At 40.8% G+C, this 20,732-nt stretch overlaps 1 protein-coding gene across 5 annotated transcripts in view; it reads left to right on the top strand.

Moving 5' to 3' along the window:
* The window catches only part of FHIP1A (FHF complex subunit HOOK interacting protein 1A), an 87,220-nt gene extending 66,979 nt beyond the window's left edge, over nt 1-20,241 (top strand). For all 5 annotated transcript variants that reach the window (XM_050337878.1, XM_050337875.1, XM_050337877.1 and 2 more), the window contains 7 exons: nt 2,966-3,133; nt 6,392-6,471; nt 7,869-8,056; nt 8,556-9,590; nt 14,353-14,531; nt 14,822-14,960; nt 18,983-20,241. In XM_050337878.1, coding sequence (XP_050193835.1) covers nt 2,966-3,133; nt 6,392-6,471; nt 7,869-8,056; nt 8,556-9,590; nt 14,353-14,531; nt 14,822-14,960; nt 18,983-19,233 — 2,040 coding nt within the window. In that variant the 3' untranslated portion in view covers nt 19,234-20,241. The remainder of the gene's footprint in view (nt 1-2,965; nt 3,134-6,391; nt 6,472-7,868; nt 8,057-8,555; nt 9,591-14,352; nt 14,532-14,821; nt 14,961-18,982) is intronic.
* Nucleotides 20,242-20,732: the final 491 nt, after the last annotated feature.

The following is a 20,732-nucleotide window of genomic DNA, read 5'->3' as shown; positions in this document are numbered from 1 at the left end:
TAGCACGGCTTTGGTATCTTAGAAAACAAAGATCTTCAATAATAACTGCACAAATTGAACTAGTCTCGCTTTCAACACTCCATGTTTTATGTATGATGCAATCTGTAGAGAAGGTGTGCAAAGTTAAAAGGATTTTTGCCAAGGATGGGTTTTGCCTAGTGTAACTGATTTCTCCGACATCCCTCTCTAGTTAATTGCAAAAAGAGTGAGTTCTCTAGAGGCTGAATCAGAGCAGACTAATGTATCCCATAGAGTAAAAAGAAAATTAGCCTTATGGAGTTAAAATTGGCTTCCTTGCATACTTCTCTAGGTGCCTCAAATCTTCAGAAGTTACACTTACTGTCAGACATGCTGAAAGAGAGAATCAAACCCAGAATGCAAGGTGGCAAAATAAAATATAACTGTAAAAGCACAAGGCATTTGCTTGCCGGGTTAATCTGTCTTTTTCCTAAACTGCAAACATGGCTTTCATTTAAATGCCCCAAAACAATATTTTTGTTTGATTTGCTCTTTTGGGGAAGCAGAAGGATGGTCTCCTTGCTGGTTTGTGTGTTTAAGTTGCACACAAGGCACACTGGGAGAGCACTGGAACTTCTAGACCATGATAGCATTAAAATTGCTTGCGCAGCATTAACTTGCCTGCTTTGAGTGTTGCACAGTGAGCTGCAAAATAGACCCTAGCTTCATTTATTGAGGAAGTCTGAAGGAGAGTTGTGGATAAGGCAGTTCGTTTTCATTGAAAAATAAAAAGATTTTTACAAATCCATTTAAATATTGACAAAACTTAGTCATCTTCTCTCTTTCTTGGAAAATGGTTAAGCAGATTCAACAGCTTCTTTCCCAAGAAGAACGAAAAAATTAATTGTAATGTGGTACCCTGCACAAAATCCCCTCAGTTCAAAAAATTAAGATTTAACAAGATTGTAAGTAACTCCTTTGTGAACTGTTAGGGCTTCATTATTCTTTAGTTGGTTCTTCTAACTCTGTTTAGTGGTATCAGTGAAGTGTTGGCTATTAAAAATAATTTCTTTTTTTGTCTAGTCCCCAAGCTGTTAGGAGCACTGAACATGCTCTCAGAATTCAGCATTTCTTTTCTAAACTGGTCTCCAGCTGGCTGTCTTCTGCTCTGTGTTTCATTCATGATATGCACTTTGAAAAGCATATGGGTTTCTCTCACTGCTAGAAATGTAGGATGAGTTGTCCAAAGAGTATTGGTTTCAGAAAAAGGGCACTGCCCTTGTGAATCTACTGGCTTTTCTTGCTTTCATTTACAGCTTCAGCATTTTATATATATACATTCTGTCAGCAAACAGCTGTGAAACCTACAGGCCAAGAATGTGCCTCCTTTTCCCTGTAAGGGATGAAGAAGTGACATGGAGACATGACGATGTATTACTTCTGTCTGGCCTTTCCTTGGCAGAAGGTTTAAACTCATCAGTGAACTGTATGCTGTAATAATGATGTCACATGATGGATTTCCTGGGCTTTGCTTTTTACTGCTTGCTGCTATTAAAAAAAAAAAAAAAAAGTAAGCCTGTTCTCGGGGCAACAGTCACTAACTCTCACCAGAAACCTGTTCTTTTTAACACCACAAGTCTCCAAACCTTTTGGCTATTGAAAAAAAAAAAAAAAAAAAAAAGTGCTGAGCTGCTTCTATTTCCTGATGAAAAATTCAGCTGCACTGGTGCTTTTTTTCTAATGCCAAAATGAGCTAGTAACCCACTGTATTAAGGATGGTGTAGCTGAGTATTAGAATAAAGCCCCAGACTGAGAGTGATTCAGTGACCTTCGCTTTAGAGCTTCTCTCTCACAAGGTCTGCAGACTGCATACCCCATTCCTATGTTCTGTGTAACCAGCCAGAAGCAGCCTGTGATCTTAAATGCTTTAAAGAGAATGTTTGCATCATGACATTACTGTGTACATGGCTAACATGCAGCATAATGGAACGGGGATTTTTTACAGCATGTTACGTAAACGTTGCCCTTCCGAATATTTTCTAAATCCTCTTAGCTCTTAAGTGACAGCTTTTTTTTTTTTTTTTAATAAAATCAGTCTTTTCATTTATCCAGCTAAGTTTGGTAAACAAAAGATGTTTAATACTTCTTTTCATATAGTCAGATTCTTGTATTTAAGGGTTTATCTGTGTGCACTTAAGCTTATTAGGTTCCTGGGTACTCTATTTTAAAAGAGCTGACTTTGCAAAAGCAGAACATGGTGCAGAGGTGGGCTTTGGAATTTTCTGTGCTTTGCCAGTGTATCCTGTGAATAGATAATCTCCAAAGGATTGCAGTAAGCAGAGCAGTGTGCGTTATGGTATGCAAATGTCACATGAATATTTGAATTCTGTTTTGATCTACTAATAGTCAGTAGTGAAGATTTTGGGTTTGGCTTTATGTGTGTTTATATGTATATACATACTCATTTTAAAATTTGAGTAGGAATTGTGCTGTGACAAAATGAAAGGAAGGAAAATTGTGACAAAATTCTGGACATCTATGGGGATTTTCTCTTTAAAGCTCTAGGACTATGGCTTTGTACTTAGCTTGTGCTGATTGTGCTCTGACATTTATTTTTAGTTGTGTTAGATGTAGGTCTTCACAAAATCTGAAAAAGCTTCTGAGAGATGACAGAGATGTGATGCAAAAGAGGTGACATGGACAGAAAGGTGGTGGGGATCTAGTATGATTTGGTTCTTTGATTTTCTGTATGTGTGAGATTTGGGGTGTCAGTTTGGGGAAGGATTCTTTCTTGGGGAAGCAAGACAGGTGAGAAATGGGTTTAAAAAGCTTGCAAGGCATTCAGAAGCATGATTTTTGCAAATTTAGGAGCGAAGGCCTCAGTGGTTTTGTGGTAGTGTTATGGGTGGAGAACTTAGAATGTTTACCAGGTATACAGTTGCAAAGGATGGATGGATGGATGGATATTTTGTGTGTGCATTTGCATTTACTTTACTTTTGCTTGTAGGTGACTGTGGAAGAAGTAATGACTACTACTGCATACCTGGATCTCTTTTTGCGCAGCATTTCAGAACCAGCCCTCCTCAAGATTTTCCTCCGCTTTATTTTACTGCACCGACATGAGAATGTGCATATCCTGGATACACTGACCAGCAGAATCAACACACCATTCCGGGTAAGGCAAGCAGCTGATGCCTCCAAATTGATCCCAGTTGTTAGCTGCAGTATCACTGATCTATTCCTCAGGAATCTAGTCTGTATTACTGCAGCAGGTTTACTTAACTATGATGTTACCAGCTTTCTTTGATTAGAAGGCGGCACTTTTTTGGTCAGGTGACCAGGCTGCTGCTTCCTTTTCTTTGCCTTCACTCCCCTGTGCAATAAGATTTATCTCAGCTTTGCACTGAATCCCTTCTCAGCCCAGGCACAGTGTGTCACAGCAGCTGGAGGGAGAGCTGACAGAGAGTAGTTACCTTTGCTGACAGTTCAACCTTCTGGCTGAGAAAATGACTACTTGTTGCACCAGACTGCCCTTCTGAGTCTTGCGTGGCTGGCAGCCTTGGCTGACTCTTGGGTGGTGCACAGCTTCATGGATGAAATTAAGAATAATGTTTTAGTGCAAGTGAATGTTTAGAATGTGCAGTAATGTTTTAGAGAAGCCAGAACATCAGCACTTGCATTAAATTTGTGTATTAGGGACAGTAGCTTCATCTGAAAATTATTTTGAAATGTGAGTGCATGCAGATATCGATATATGCTGCTGTTAGTGCATCTCTAAGATGGATTAACTATGAGAACTGAAACAGCTTCTGTCAACAAAAATGCAAATGCTGTTGTCTCTGCTAATCATTAATACTGTTACATTGGCAAACAAGAAGGGAATTGTAAAGAATTCTGCAGCCCTGAGCAACTCAGGATCTCAGCCAAAATGATTCTGTGATGCTAAAGGAGTTTTCTGCAGTACAGCCTGGCCAAGTGCAAAAGCCAGAATTGCAGCCTTCTGTGTGTTTCCATAGCACAAAAGCTGTGTACATTGTTGGTGATGAAAATACTGATTAATAATTCACAGGGTTAAACTTATGTATAGACAGGCAACTTGTAAAAAGGACTTTGCATTTTACAGGACTTGTAAAAATAATATACTCTCTCCTGCTTTTTAAGTCTTCTTACAAAATTCAAAAATGGATTTTATTTATTCAGAAGATTGCCATTTTGCAATATGGTTGCAAAGACAAACGAATAATATTTCCCTGTAAACTGAAATGTCTTAAATACAGGATAATTTAGGGCAGCAGCAGATTTTTTTGAACTTCCGTGGCATGAAGAAAAGTTATACTTGGCTCTCTCTAAATTTCACAGAGGAAATGAGATTTCCTATTTTTCTCTCATGTCCCTCCCCTGGCTAAAACACACCTTTCTTGTAAGAATCTGACTTTTTCCAGAGGCTTGTTGTGAAGCTCTTTAGCTCTGTCCCCATATTCCTGTTGAGAACCCCAGCTGTGGATATTTCTTTGTCTCTTGTCCCTTTACTCTCTCCATCTATTTCTGTAGACGTGAAGTCTTGGAATATCTGTTGACTCCGAGTATAGGCAGTGGAGAGCAGTGACAGGGCAACAAGTCTGAGCTCTGCTTTGCCTCTCAGCAGGCCAGTTCATGAGCATTTTCCATTTCTCTTCTCTCTGCTTATTCCCTTTCCTTCGTTCTTCTGTTGGTGTTCAATGACCAGACTAGGAAAGGCAGTCAAAGAAGGTTTCTCTTTTCAGAGGCTATCAAGTGAGGTTCATCTAAGCTTTGTTATTTAACTGTTTCACAGAGATACCTACCAAGTTAGGGGAAATAAATGGATGTATATATATATTTCAAGAAATCTATGCATTCATCTAGTCTTGGTCACCGTGGACAGCTGATCACATTGTCACTCATCTGAAAGAGAGAAGAACCAGAAATGGTGAAACAAAGAGTCTTTAAGTTGGCATTCTTGAGAAAGCACAGGCTGGAGAGAGGAACACAGTGCTGTTGCAGAGCTAGAACAGAGCATTTTAACACTGGGAGTAAGGGGAGTGACTGCAGGAAAGAGGAGCCATGTGGAAAAGAAGCAATGCCCAGGCAGGATGCTGGATTTAATTCTGAATGAATTATAAGTTATGTTCAGTGACTGAAAAAATGGGGTAGAAAGATATCTGTAGCTTTTTCCTTACTTTGGCCTAATCTCTTTATTTTGTTAGCTACTGAAAAGTGCCATTAATGTCATATATTATTATATGTTATCATTTCGTATGTTATTTACATAATTGATACAGGGAGAGACAAGATTTAAACACCCACTTGAAACTTCAGGGAAGGATCGATTTATGCTAAATAATTCTCGCAAGAGTCAGCCTGGTCCGGGAGCCTAAGCTAGCTGTAAGATAATGTTTCCATGAGGGAGCAGCACAGGAGAAATATATATTAAGAGGCAGGAGTACAGAGACAGTGTGGTCTATGAAAGCTTACAGCTTACAGCTCATGCTTCTACCATTTTGGGCACAACTGCAGTCTAACAAGTGTCTGGCAGGTAGAAATGTCCTGTGTGATAGCTTTGAAAGTGTTGTATGTCTAATTAATGACCAAAAATACCTGTAGAAATCCATGTTTTCAGTCTGTCCTAAAGCCAGGGTGAAAGTGGGCTGCCTGTCACAGAATGAGTGTGATTTTTGTCTCTGCTGAGTGTGACTACTGAAATACCTGGTTACAGCTGTATTTAATCAGACCTCTGCCAAAAAGGCAAGCATGCAATTCCTGCAAGGAATCCTATTCTTTCCCCTGGTCTTACAGAATGGATTTTCGTGCTTTGCTATAACTCCCAGCTGTTCAGCTGACCTGTAATAGAGAGATTACAAACATTTCCTATGGAATAGATTCTGACAAAAAAAAAATGGCTTGTTTGTCCTGGTCTGTGTCCAGTGCCTTAAGCTGTATTTCTAGAACCATTGAGCTTCTTAATGTGCAGAACACTAATCATTCCTTATACTGAAAGCAACAGAAACTTGAGGTAATTTATAACTTTTCTTTCAAAAAAGACCTTTAATTCGTTCAAATTCTGTGTCAGAAGTAAAAACTAGCACACTGTATTGGAAGTTAAAGGGTTCAGTTCACACTAAATTAAATTAATAAATTTGAAAAATAGTTAAGACTGGTAAATCACAGATTTTTTTTTTTATAGCTTATTTGGAGGGAAGTTCTGGATTTCCTTTTGTTGAAATAAAACATTATATGTATAGCTCTAGATAACTTAAAAAATTCCCATAGGGTGCTGACAAAATGGAATATTATACTAAGAGTATCTTATAAAGCAGGATGTTCTGGCAGAGCAATTTTGTAATGTAGTATGCAGGGAAGATTGGAAAGATCCAATTTTTCAGATCAAAAACTGACAATGTTTATTATTTTCCAGCTCTGTGTGGTCTCCTTGGCATTGTTCAGAACACTCATTGGCTTGCATTGTGAAGATGTGATGTTACAGCTAGTTTTAAGGTAAAGCCCAAACTCCTTTTTCCCATTCCTCATCCTGGCTCTGAGACATATAATCTCTGCCTGTGGATGCAGAGCTGGATGAGAGTTCTCCAAGAGAGCAGAAATCCAAGCAACTACAGAGATAAGAATATTTATGATCCTGACAAAAGTCTACCAGACCTGACGTAGTGTGATTTACGTCCTGAGATCTTCAGAGCAAGAGATTTTTCTTGTGATTTATTTCTATAGAAGTGAGGGAAGCTAAGAATATATTTATCACCTCCTTATTCCTTGCTTCTAAATGTATAATTCTTCTCCTGTGCATGTTTTCTCTAGTGCATTATGCACTGTGATACAGAGCTATATACTTGTTTACAGCTTCCACCTTCTTTCTTGTTTTTCACCTCTTTGATTCCTCTCTCAGTGAAAATACTTCAAGTTCCTGAACTGTTGTAGGTAGATTGCAGTGTACTGAATGCATTGATGATTTTTGGTTTAAAATGGCGATTCTATACATTGCTTCAAGATACTTATAATTTTGGAGTGTATATTAGATGATGGGCTTTTAGCATTGCAGATCACATGAATGTTTCAGATACTGTCTGTCCCTCCAAACACAGGCATTAAGGTGAAATTCCCTGTAGCTCTGGCTGTTGTTCCTGGGAATGCTCTTAGGATCTGTGTGAACACAAGTATGACACCACTCTAGCAGAAGAGTGCTGTGGTTAACTTTTTGTTTATTTAGGGAATCTTTTAGAATTTGTTTACATATTAAAAGGCAGAACATCAGTCCAGTTCTGCCTGAGGGTCTTACTAAAGTGCTTTTTAAAAGTGAAACAAAAGTGCTCTAAAGAAGTTTAACGTGAGACTGTGCTTCCTCTATTTCTTGTACTCCCAATACTTTTTCCCCTCCTCTGTCTGAGAGCTCAGTCTTGATCTATTGCAGTAAGACACCTTGTTGACCCTTCCCTCCTTTTTTTCTGGCTGCTTACCTGGCAAACATAAACTGCCTCTCTAGATTTCCCAGGAAAACAAATAAATTGAGGATTCTGGGACAGAACTCATTCACTGTCATACTAGCCCATTCTTCTGGCCTTGGACATCTGCCCATCCCACACTTGCTCTGTACTTTCTTGCAACAGGTTTCCTCTAACCTGCAAAGGATTTTTCGCTTCCCTGTTCTGATGCAACTGGCCTCCTGTCTCTACTTGTCTTTACAGTTCATCATCAAACCAAGTGTCACAATATAAAGAGTCAGGGTTTCATGCTCTTGAGAGGTTTAGAAAGTGGATTGCTGTAAATATTATTACTGTTTCTTTTAATGTGGAGAAGGCAGAAAGGTAGGAAGGGAATTTTGTGTGTTGCTGTTTTCTCTAACATGAAAGGATGATAAGTAATGCTCGACACTGCTGTTTCAGGTATCTGATTCCTTGCAACCACATGATGTTGAGCCAGCGACGCGCTGTGAAAGAGAGAGACTGTTATTCCGTATCTGCTGCAAAACTGCTGGCCCTGACGCCAGTCTGCTGCTCTACTGGAATCACTTTGACACTTGAAAGCCAAGGAAAAGATTATATTCTGTGGACAAAAGCAGCACAAACTAAAGGTAATTGGTGCTCAGGGGCAGACCAGATCATTAAGTGCATTTGATTTGGTAGCAGCTCATGGGAGGAAGTCAGAAAGAATCAGAGGGGAAGGAAATGTGGTGGGTAACAATAAACTGGGCAAGCCTGGACTAGAAAGCTTATTTAATTCCTTCCATGTGTCTGGGTCTATTGAAACCTTGTTTTAACAGCTATCCAGCTTGAATATGCATTCATGAAAATAATGTACAGATACATGAAGGCAACCCTTGCTGCTTCAGAGTGGTTGCTGCTTTAAGGTTTGAATGCAGGCTTCTCTCACAGAAATCTTGAATTACAGCTCTGTCTTTGCAATAGGAACAAGTCAGGTATGTTTATGAGCAAATCTCTTAATGGTTATGCTTTTGTCTTCCTGCGTTATTGGATGGTTGGAGTTAAAGACTCTGCAATGCCTTAGTGGATCCCTTACTAGAGAAAATTTGATATTCTACTCATGGTATGAGTCGTCTTCTTTACTTCTAGATTCTGATAGACGCTCTTTGGAATCTACTTGCATTGTGGAATATGGAAGAGCTGTGGACATCAGCTACTTGCAGTACCTGGGGGAAGCTCAAGAAGCCATCATCCAGTGCTTGAAAGATTGTAAAGTTTGGTCTGCCTTGTACGATGGAGTAAACCCTGATCCAGACACCTTTATCCAAACGCTTGCAGAGGAGAACAGTACAGATGTGGAGCATCCCATGTTTCAGCTCCAGCAAAGGACACCCAGCACAAGCAGCTCCTCTCGAGTAACTCCATTCAGTGACAAGATGCAGCTGGAGCTAGAATGGGATGATAGCTATGACACAGGGATTTCTCCTGGTTCTAATGTGAGCTCACCACAACCATATGATGACCTGGGAAGCACAGAAATGCAGCCACCTGCAGAGCCACCAAAACACATACAAGAAATGAAAAAAAATGCCATTATGCTCATCAAAGGTTCTTACATAGAGGATTCAGACTTTCAGGATGATGTTATGGTTTACAGGTTATGTGCCCAGAAGGATACTCAAGATGATGACAGCTCCAAGGAGAAAACTTTAAATGCAGACAGAGAACATAAGGTCCAAAGCCAGACAGTAGTCAATGGGCCTCTTGCAAAGACCCAGCTGGAAACAGGCTTGGATGAGCACAGTAAGAGAAATTCAAGCTCAACTCAATGTGTAATGAAAGAACAAATAAACCAGAAAATGACTGAGATTGATCCACAGCCAGACTTAGAGCTGAAGATTTCTTCTCAGGAGGCAGATTGTAACTTAAGACTGCTGAGCACAGATGGTGAGGATTTCATTGCACAGTATGACAAAATTATTAAGGAACTGGATCCAAACAGTGCAAGCTTGGAGGAGCAGAAACTGGATACTCCTGATCCTGTCTCTCCAGCAGAAGAGGAGGAGGACTTTGAGAATTTTTCAACAGACACCCCTTCTGCAGAGAGCATATCATCTCCCTTTGGACCAAAGGAGGATGTCTCTCCTAAGCACATTTCGAGGAGCCAGAGTGCTCCGTTTACAGGTGGAATGTCCTGTTAATTACATATATAACAAATGCAGGATGGCATGGTGATTCAGGGGGGCCAAGTGAGATCACACTGTGGGGCACACAGCACAAGCACAGAGCAAGGAACAGTTCTGGCAGTAAGGAGGGTATAGCCCGAATAGCTGAGACCAGTCCAAGGAGAGTGAGAGATCTAATGTGAAAATACAGCAGAGCCATCAGTGTGGTGACAGCAAATGGTGGTTTCTCAGGGGGGTTTCTTTGGCTGCCTTTTTTTTTGTTTTGGTTTTTTTTGTCTGTTTGTTTGTTTGGTTTTGTGATTGTTTAAAACACTGAGCAGGGGTTATGTTGTTTGTATATAAGAGCTCCATCACTTTAGAGGAAGCTTTTTCAGTTGAAAGGGGATTGGAGTAGCTGTTCTAATATACAGATCCCAAGTAAATAATTTGCTTTTTTGTAGTTACTTTCATTTCTGATGCAGTGGGTGCAGTATCATGGTGCCATTTTTCCCCTCTCTGCTATTCCACATTGTAGCACGAGGTGTCAGCACTAGTGCCATGTCTGTATGTGCCTGTCTCCATGCTCTGCCCTGGCATCTCGTTCCTCCAGTGTCATCCTGCCCTCGCTGTTGGCATGCTTTTCTGTCTGGTGCCACGCAGCAATTTAAGCTCGGTCTCTGCTGACTGTCCTAGCTATTCAAGAATGACAGTACTACCAGAGGTCAGAGTAGGCTTTTGATCTGCATGTGTAAGCTCCTTGCACTGCAGGCTCCTGATCTTTAGTTATGTCTCCTAGATACCAGAGTAATGCAAATAATAAAACATAATGATGGATCTAGGTTTTCTTACCCAAAACAAAACCTCTATAAGATGGTTTCTTGTTCATTTGGAGGGGGAAAATGTGTGTTCATTGAAAACCAGCCCTTTCTGGTCAGCTGTGGCCAGAATGCTTGGCACTGTTTCATAACTGAAAAATGCAGCCTGATTTTCAAACAATTTGCTCTTTTTGCTATGGTGGCAATTTCTTGTACCAGAAGCTAATCATATCCAAATCTCTGTTTCCCAGTATCTGCTGTCAGATGTAGTCAAAAATGTTGTCTCTGTCTCTCATTCTTCATCTAGTTCCCCCCCCCATTTGTTCCTTTCCAAAAACTCACATCAAAATCACCCCCTGCCCAAACCCAAGAAAAACTCAAAACTGAAGAAAATGACAGATAAAAAGCTAATAACAGTAAGCCTCCCTCTTTGCTCCCCATTCACAGTATATCTTACTCTTAGGCTGTTTACTTTGCTTTAATGCAGATCTTGGTGATTGCATGTAAGGAGGTGCTCAGAATCACAGAATATGCTGAGTTGGAAGGAATGCACGAGGATCATTACCTTAGCCCTGCACAGGACCATCCCCAAGAGTCTCAGCATGTGCCTGAGAGTATCGTCCAAATGCTTCTTGAACTCTGTCAGGTTTGGTGCTGTGACCATTTCCCTGGGGAGCCTGTTCCAGTGCCCAACCACCCTCTGGGTGAAGAACCTTTTCCTAATATCCAACCTAAACCTCCTCTGACACAACTTCAGGCCATTCCCTCGGGTCCTGTCACTGGTCACCACTGCCTCTCCCCTTTCCCTCACAAGGAGGTTGTAGCCTGCAATGAGGTCTCCCCTCAGTCTCTTCTCCAGGCTGAACAGACCAAGAGCCCTCAGCTGCTCCTCACACAGCTTCCCCTCAAGGCCCTTCACCATATTCATTGCCCTCCTTTGGACACTCTCTAAGAGCTTAATATCTTTCCTGTATTGTGATGCCCAAAACCACACACAATATCCAAGGTGAGGTGGCCTCAGTGCAGAGCAGAGCAGGACAATCACCTTCCCTCAACTGGCTGGTGATGCTTTGCCTGATGTCCCCTCAGGACACGGTTGGCCCTCCTGGCTGCCAGGGCACAATGACTCATGTTCAACTTACCATTGACCAGGACCCCCCGGTTCCTTTCAGTGGCACTGCTTTCCAGCATCTCATTCCCCAGTCTCTGTGTACATCTGGGATTGCTTCCTCCCAGGTGCAGAATCCAGCACTTCCCCTTGTTGAACTTCATATGGTTGGGGATTGCCCAGTCCCCCGATTTGTCGAGATCTCTCTTCAGGGCCTCACTGCCTCTGAGGGAGTCAGCAGCTCCTCCCAGTTTTGTGTCATCTGCAGTCTCAGTGTCCCTTCTAGTCCTGCATCCAGGTTTTTATGAAGATGTTGAAGAGCACAGGGCCAGAGATGGAGCCCTGTGGAACCCCACTAGTGACAGGTTACCAGTGTGATGTTACCCCGTTCACTATTACCCTCTGTGCTCGACCCATGAGCCGAGTGCTCCCCCACCACATGATGTGTTTATCCAGCTGTGCTGGACATTTTGTCCAGAAGGATGCAGTGAGAGACTGTATTGGAAGCTTAACTGAAATCCACAAAGACCACTTCAGTTGTCTTCCCTTGATCAACTAGATGGGTTACCTTGTCATAAAAGGAAATCAGGTTTGATAAACAGGACTTTCTTTTCATGAAGCTGTGCTGGCTGTGACTGATGACAGCATTGTCTCTCAGGTGTTTTTCAGTACCTCCCAGAATAATCCCATAACTTCACCAGGCACTGAAGCGGGACTGACAGGCCTCTAGTGCTTGTAACACCACCTTGGAAATCTTGAGATTGCAGGGTCTTTCAAAGATAGCAACCTGGTATAGTGGAAGGTGGTCCTGCTCTTGGCATGGGGCTTGGAACTAGATGATCTTTAAGGTCTCTGCCAACCCAAATCACTCTATGATTCTGTATTTAATTTGGAATGTTGTATTATGTTTGTATATGTTTTTGATAAAGTTCTGGGTTTCTTTTACTGTTTTGGGATACTATCATGGGATGGGGCTTCTCTGTGGAGTCGAATAACCTGACAGAGGCTTCCCACACCCAGTAAGTGTCAGCAGTGCAAAGATGCTTTCTTCAGGTCTATGGATCTGTGAAGAAAATGTCCCATTGGTGTCTTATATCCAGTGCAAAAGCGTTAAACACTATCATCCCTATTTTCACAGGAGCAAGACAGAATGTGTTGTTCAGGAATAGGAATTTATATTTTACTCCCTTCCTCTCCACATATCGGTGCTTGACTTCATGGCCATGAAAGGAATAATTTTTTGACTTTTCATCTAGTTACCCTGTTTCTTAACAAGGCTCCCAAACTCTGCTTACTTCCTCCGATTCTCATTCTAATAAATTCTTGGTGGTAAAAGTCTCACTTCTCACTGAGGAATTTTTTAATGTATTTGGTAACCTCTCTTGCAGTGGCAAGCATCAGTTGTTACAAGTATCGATATTCGGTCTTTACCTGCTCAGCTTTAAAGTGTTACCTAGTGGAGAGAAACACTGATACCTTCTCCTGCTGTCCCTTTTGGTACAGTAGAGTTTCCATTGCGCTGTGGTCTTCAGGAGCTGGGTGAAAATGTCTCCATGAACATGATAAGGGAAGCAATAGGTTATGCTGGGACAAAAGAAACTGTATCTCAGCAAAAGGGTTTGCAGCTGCTCCTCTGGGTACCCGGGCTGGGGGCATTCCTGCAGCTCTGATGGCTGACCTGGTGCTTGAAAGGCAGCAGCCATATAAAGCCTTGCCAACACTGGCCCTCCCACCTTTCATCAGCTGAGTGGAGCTGTGCTGGACAGTAGCCATGTGCAAGCTGAGGGGAGCTGGAATGGGGTTGGATTATGGCCACCTGCCTGACCCTGGAAATGCCCATGGCGTGCACCTTGTGCCAGGATTGAGGGTGGGATACTCAAAGTTAGCAGTGCTGTAAATGCATCACCCAGGGATTCTTCTGCCTGATTTTCCTGGCTTTTATGCAGCCAGAATAGTGTAGTGGAACTGGGGGTGGGACAAAGGATGTTTTTAAGACTTGACTTGTGGTTAGGTCACTTGTACAGGCTGCCTCAAGCATCTCATCAGCTGTGTGGCCTAACAACATGTAGTGAAGTCGTGGGTGAAGTCATTCTCAGCTTTGCAAAGGTTTCTTAAGCTTGAGCACTAAGGGTTTATGTACTTTCGTGGTACATGCTTTTGTATTTCAGTGGTTGTCCTGCTGCATGAATACACAAGCTAAAGCTGTTATTTATTAGTGACATTTATATGCTAAAGCCTATGTCTACCAATAATTTTGCTTATAAATCTATTTTAATGTCTTCCCTGCTTTGTGGGACTGTTTGCAGTACTGCAAATGCTTTTTCTTGTGATGTGAACTATCACAGCTCTTGATTTTTATGTTTAGATTAGCATTTTCATGTTGTTTAGAACACCATTTTTTTGATAAGAAAGCTAGCTGTAGTTTACTTTGCCCAGTCCTTACTTAGAAATAAGGCACAGCAGGAGTAAAAAGAGCAGATTCTGTTTGCGTGGAAACTAGTAGGTACCGTTCCAATTAACTTCAAGGGGAACAGAATGGCAGACAATGACGTACTAGGCTAAATCCTTATTGGCACATGTAAAGTAGAATGGTTAAATATGTTAAATATGCCATTAATGCAAACGGGCTATCTAGCAAATGTGCTTTTAATCACAAAAGCTTTTAACACCTCTGTTAAGTCTGGTTTGTCTGTTCAGCTACAGTTTGGCTTTTCTACCTGCTGTCTTTATTTAGTGTGTGGGAGGTCTAATTTGCTTGGTTATGATGATCAAAATTCCTTTTAAATTACTATTTCCTGTATCTCAGGACTTTTCTTCTGTGAAAACAAAAGCATTGGTTCCTTCTGATTTTCTTGCAGGACCGTTCATCAGTGTAGTGTTGTCGAAGCTGGAGAACATGCTGGAGAATTCCTTGCATGTAAATTTGCTGCTTATTGGGATTATTACTCAGCTGGCAAGTTATCCACAGCCACTTCTTCGCTCCTTCCTGCTCAACACCAACATGGTGTTTCAGCCTAGCGTGCGGTCACTCTACCAGGTATTTGACCACAGGTGTTAGCCATGCCCACTGGAGCAGTATTTTTGGTGTTTCCTTAAAATTTATATTAGCTCCTTTCAGTTTCACCTGTAGCTTTTCCACATGTCTGAGAGCCTCTTATTTAATTTCCACATTTTAATTACATTTGTGCAAAGAACTGGAAAACTTTGTATGGCCATAGATTTTGTCAGAACTCTGTTTTAATGCAAGTAGAGAAAGCCCAAGTATTCAGTTTGTGGCTGCACTGGGAGCAAAGGAAGAAGTAGTAATTATTACTGTTGTTTTGACAGGTGCTGGCATCTGTGAAAAATAAGATTGAGCATTTTGCTTCCATCGAAAAAGACTTTCCAGGTCTTCTTCTGGAGGCCCAACAGTACTTGCTTTTTCGTGTGGACATGTCTGATGCTGCAGAAGAATTGCTAACCAAAGGTAAATGTTAACGCTCGAGGAGTGCCAGGTGGAATGACTTACCAGTTACCCCTCTCCTTTCCTACAGATGATTAAAAGAAGATGTGGTGTGAATATCATTAACCAGATGTATCCTTCTGACTTTAAACTGATGATGCTCAGTAGACCACAGTGTGTGGGTTTATTTGGATGTTCTTTGCTCTTTAGAAGCTTTTGTTTGTTACATAAAATGTCTGTTTAAAGAAGTAACAAAATCAGTTCTTGGCTTGCTGTCAGTTTGGCTGTAAACAAACTCACTTTCGAGGCATGAGGTGAGGTGGCATATGTGCATGATTTCATTTTATTTTTAGCCTGACCTTCAGCTAGTCACTGGTTCTTTTTTGATAAATGTTAGGGAGGACAGAAGTCCAGGATGAATTGTTTTCTGCAACAATTGAATAGGGCTTCATATCAATTGAATAGGGCTGCTATGAAGGAGACAGATACTAGCCAGAAAACTTTTAATGTGCTTTCTTGGATGACAAACCAAGCAAAACAAACAGAAAAAAACAAAGGGGAGATGTGTAAAAGCCAGGACACTTTGAGAGCAGTAGAGAGACTTCAACAGGTATCATCCCACCAAGCCAGCTTTAGAGGGACTTCTGTAACATCTGCTGCTTTTCCAGCACAGTGCACCCTGCACCTGTCTTTACAGTTACCAGTATTAATTTATACTGCTGGGGACATGCTGGTGCAAATAAGCAAAGTGAAGTCTTACATGCTAAGAACCTTCCAGACACAGCCAGGCAATGGGTGGAATTGGGGCCCTGCCCAGAGGATATGCTTGTTCTCAGCCTGCTGCTGAGCCAGCAAAGTTAGGTTCAGTTTTCCCCTAAAAGCCAACTACCCATGTGATGGGAATATGTCAGACTTGGTGAGTGACTAAGAGCTGACTCTGCAAAAGGGTTCAGGAGAGGCTGCATTTACAGGTGTGTGCTTACTCATCATTGGGAGTCATTAATAATCACTGGTTCTGCCTACACCTCTGTGAAGATGGTGATAGTATTCTTGGATTTCCAGAAGCGTGGAAAGCAGGACTCTTTATGTGCCATTTTTAATTGTATTTTCATTTTTCAAGGCTCTGACTAATAATCTACCTAGTTTCCAGTCAGCAGAGCGCATGTTTCTAAGGTTTGCAGTACAGCTAGCCTGTAAAATTATGATCCTGCTAAGGCCGCTTCTTGAAGAATTGCTCTGTGGAAGGTGCTTGTTGTAAAGAAGCTGTGTACTGCAAACGTCAGTAGTGTTTTAGGCTCTGCGTTCTGGTGCCATAGATTAGAAAGCTTTACAATTAGATGGTATTGTAGCTAGCATGTGGGAGATGAGATTAGGAGGTAATATTTAGAGTCCTTTTGCCTCTTAGGCAATAAGAACTTCTATAAAATGAATTCCTGATGGCATTTATTTATGCTTCTGATTTTACATCCGTTTTCTTGCATGGACCTTAGAATTTGCTAGGTTGACTCATGCTGATCATTATTTAGGAATTTGAAACAAGGCTGCTAAGTCACCCTGTTGGTAAATTTTCCTCTGTATAGTAGCAACTCCTGCAAAGAAGGCTTCTCTTGACAAATGGGTGGAGAGTAAACAACTGTCCGAATAAGTGCAGGCTTGGTTCCCAACAGGACTGGTGATGGAAGTCATCAAACTGTAATGCTGGGGCAAAGTTGGCTCAGTAGTCCATCAACCAGTAGTTCATTATATTGATTAAGAATTGCAAAATAGGGACTGCTGCAATAATGATAAATGAAAACAAACAAACAAAAAACTCCAAAAAAACAATCAAACAAGAAATTAGTAACTCCTGTAGCACTTATTTGCATTTGCTTGAATGCCACTTCTGAGCGTCATGCAAGCTGGCTGCTTTCTGAGGGATTTTTTCCCTTGAACAGGAGTGGTGAATAACCCCAATGTTCCCTACAAGTCTGAGCATAACTGGCCTCCTGCAGAATTCACATCTGAAAACCAGAAGCCAGACTTAGTGAGAAACACAAATGTAAAACCGAGAGTGTTTCCTTCCTCTTTACAGGGATGGTCTCTGAAGGTGGTCAAGCAGAAATGGACAGTTTATTATTTTCTGCTTGCAGTAGCTTACGGTTTCCTTACACAGTAGATTGGGTTCTGGTTGCATATATAGAGCTGTCACAATGTAGATTCCATGGGAAAAGCTGCCTTTCTTTCAGGGCATTGGTAACCATCTTCACAGTATTCATTTTCTCAAGTTTCAGTTTTGTGATTTAGTTTGCCTCCTGACCCTAGAAAGAAGTGGAACAATCCTGATCAAAGTAAGGAACCGAAATCTCTGATTCCTAGATCAGCTTTCTGTGCTTTTCTGCTATTTTGGGTTTTTTTTCCCCAAATAAGCAGTTAAATCTAAATCAAAATTATTTTTAGGGAAATGTATTGATCTCAGTGCTTTTTAAAGAGAAGAGTAAAAACAAAAGCCAAGCTTTGACAGTATACTAACATTCTGATTTTATTGGCTAAACTATTAAAAAAACCTTAAAATATTAATTATGAAACATTTTGACATTAGAAAATCTGAAAAAAAAATCTTCAAGGGAAGTTCAAAACTTTATCTTTTCATTGTAATTCATAATGTAAGTTGTTTTTCCTCCCACAGTCAGATTTTTCCACAGAATTGAAATTCCTATACTCTGTCTCTAGTACATAGAAATGAGTAGAATAACAACATGAATGATTGATAAGTCTGGGGTTAGAAAGGTGTTTTAAACTCAAGAAAAGTATGAGTCTGTTAAATGATTAAGATGAACATTTCTTTTGAGTGTTTGGAAGTGTACAGTAATTCCACAGTGCCTTTGGAGAAGGACAAGCAAGGAACAAAAGTGCAGAGCTGTTGAACAGAGGGATGGCTGAGCTCCTCGCCTTTGCTACTTGGAGAGATTTCAGAACAAGGCTGGTGTCACTTGAGACTGAGTTGTTTTAACATAAATTGCATGCACTTTAAGGGAAACCTCTTCTTAATGCAGAAATGTGATGTTTGGCTTATCTGCAGTATGTGAGTTAATATAAGTACTTTAAATTTTTTTTTTAATGATTTACTTATACAGCTCATGAGAACATCCACTTGTAAGTTAAACAGGATTTTATCTGTCCATGCTTGTGGCCTCAATGACATCTTGTAGCAGTGAGCTCTGCAGGTTAATTTTTCTTTGTAAAGTATTTCTTTCCATCAGTGTTAAATTTTGTCACCTTTTTAGTTTCATTAAATTAATTATCATCTAATTAAAGGGCAGCTCTGCTTCAGGTTGAAACAAGGAGCAGTTGATTGAAATTTAGGTGCTGCTGTCACTGCAATTCCATGCATTCTGATGCTTGAGCTCTGATCCTCTGAACTGTCAGCAGCACACACTCTAACAGAGCACACAGTGGTTTTCATTTGTTCTGGTTTTAATGTTTGGTTGCTTTACAGGGGCTTAATTAAGTGTTGTTAGTGGGGCCTGCAGCTGCAGAAAAATCAAATTTTTAAACCTTTTCTCCCCTTAAATTCTCGCTTGCTTCGAACTCATGCAGTGACCTTCTAACTCAGCCTCAAACCCATTTACATGATGATTCACAGGGAGAGGGTGGAGAAGGAGAAGTCAAAACTTCAGTGTGATCTGGGGGAGGGATAGGACCAGGTATCGTTGAAATGGAGACAACCACATTGGGTCTAGCTGGGTAGATATTATCTGCTATTTCAGAAAGTAAATCCATATTACTCTTTCCCTTGACTCCTCTTCTGCCCACATATTTCTCTCATCAGAGCCGGAACTGAATAATATATAACCTGGGGAAAGATAGGTAATAAAAAATGCAATAGAATAAGGCCACGTAGAACTTTAAAATGTTGGATCCCTGCACAATCTGGGTACTACAAATTACCTCTGAACACAATCCTTGTAAACCGTGTTTGGACACTGTACATATACTGTGTGTGCTTAATACACAGTCTTTTCTTTTTTTCTTTCTGGTTTTGCCTCTCCCTCTTCTCCTGGCTTTAGGTAATGTCCAGCACAGCAGTATCCCAGGGAAAGGAAGGAACCTCTCTGAAGCTTACCCAGCTGTACTGCAGCCTTTCCTGGGACAGAAAGGAAAGAAAAGCCTGGCTCATCCCAGCCTTCCTGCACACGTGAGGAACGCCGTGCTTGCAGCTGCCCTCTTCCCGGAGTTCCTGAAGGAGTTGGCAGCTCTAGCCCAAGAACATTCCATTTTATGTTACAAAGTACTGGGGGATTTTGAAGATTATTATTAGTGGGGTTTTTAAACATGTTTTTAAAAAGCTTTTGGAGTTTAAACAGATTTTTAATGCAAAGCTGCTTACAAAAGAAGGTTGTACTTCAATATTTCCTGAAAATACTTGATTTAGAGAGGGAAGAAGGAGGCAAAATATTATTCCAGTTAGGCCTTATAATTTCCCTGTGTGCTACATAACTTATTTGAGAGATTTCTGATACTGCTGTGACTGCAGCTTCCTTCCTCATCCCTTCCTCTTTACACAGCCACCGTTCTTTAGTGTTACTAATTCCTGTTGAATTTCTGCAATAGACTACTTGTAGGCTGGCTAAGAGAGGCAAACGTGTTAACTTTTTCTGTTCCAGATACACACTTCTGGATAACTTGTTAGGAGACGGTTTGTTTGAAAAAACATTGCCCTGTGGGGAAAGTTCACAGTATAAAAAGACATGCACAGTCTGCACAAAACCCCTTTATTTGATGGATTGTGCTTCTTGGTGTCATTGTTCTCTTTCCTTCCTTTTCCCTGAAACCAGGTTCTTATCAATCCACATCTGAAGCCATCTCTTTAACTAGTGGGTCAGGTTTTTGAATTCAAGTGATCTTATGTGTATTAAACCCCTGAATAGCTGAAAGCAGGTGCTGGACCCTACACATACCATATTGCCTTATGTTGCAGACAGATCTGCAGCTATCAGCTGTTGGGCTTTGAAGTCAAATGAACTGTGTAAGTGGATGTGGATTGCAGACTGCCTGGAATTTTCCTTGCAGTTTCTCGGCATTCTTGGGTAACTACTGCATTGCTACCTACACTCTGCAAGCATGCCTTATTTAGTAAGATTTGCACAAAGTACAAAACAAAATGTTTCTATGCAAGCTGTTATTAGTATGTAGTTTATTTTTATGCTTATTTTAATAAGCTAAAGAAAGATATTCAGTATCTTTCTGTAGTGTTAAATGGACAGCAGGCTGGTTTTGTCTGTTTTTTCTTTTTTATTAAATGAAAAAGGTTTGCTTGCTCCTGAAAGGTGTTCTGTTTTATTGTTAATTTTTTTTTTTACTTAAGGGAAAGTTAAATACTGTTTGTTTACTTTTAATGTAGGTGTTGACTTTTCCTAATATTGCACTTTTGGGATGGTGAGGGGAAGACCAGACTACTCACCAGCTGCAGGAAAGGAAGGAGTAATGGGGAAAGCTGTCTGCTGGTGACTAACTGCTTGAGAAAATTCTCTTCTGTGAGTAATGGGCTTCATTAGAAGAACCCAAACATGATGAATTGGTGCATCACCACTGCATTTTGTCTTATCTGAGTCACATAATTGTGCTTCCAGTGTGCTGTAGTTGGCTGCATGAAGAGGGGCTTAGTTCAAGAAAGCCTTAAACCCATATCTCCAGGATAGAAACAAACAGTGACCCCAAAAAATATAAAGAAACAGAAATCAGAAATAACACTTCCATACATTAGTCCTCCAGGTCATTGTAATTCCATAATGTGGGATGCTCCAGCTAATCACATCC

The sequence above is a fragment of the Myiozetetes cayanensis genome, unplaced genomic scaffold (assembly GCF_022539395.1).
Source record: "Myiozetetes cayanensis isolate MyiCay16 unplaced genomic scaffold, myiCay2020 scf7, whole genome shotgun sequence".
Lineage (NCBI taxonomy): Eukaryota > Metazoa > Chordata > Aves > Passeriformes > Tyrannidae > Myiozetetes > Myiozetetes cayanensis.
This window is presented reverse-complemented; position numbering and strand designations above follow the sequence as displayed.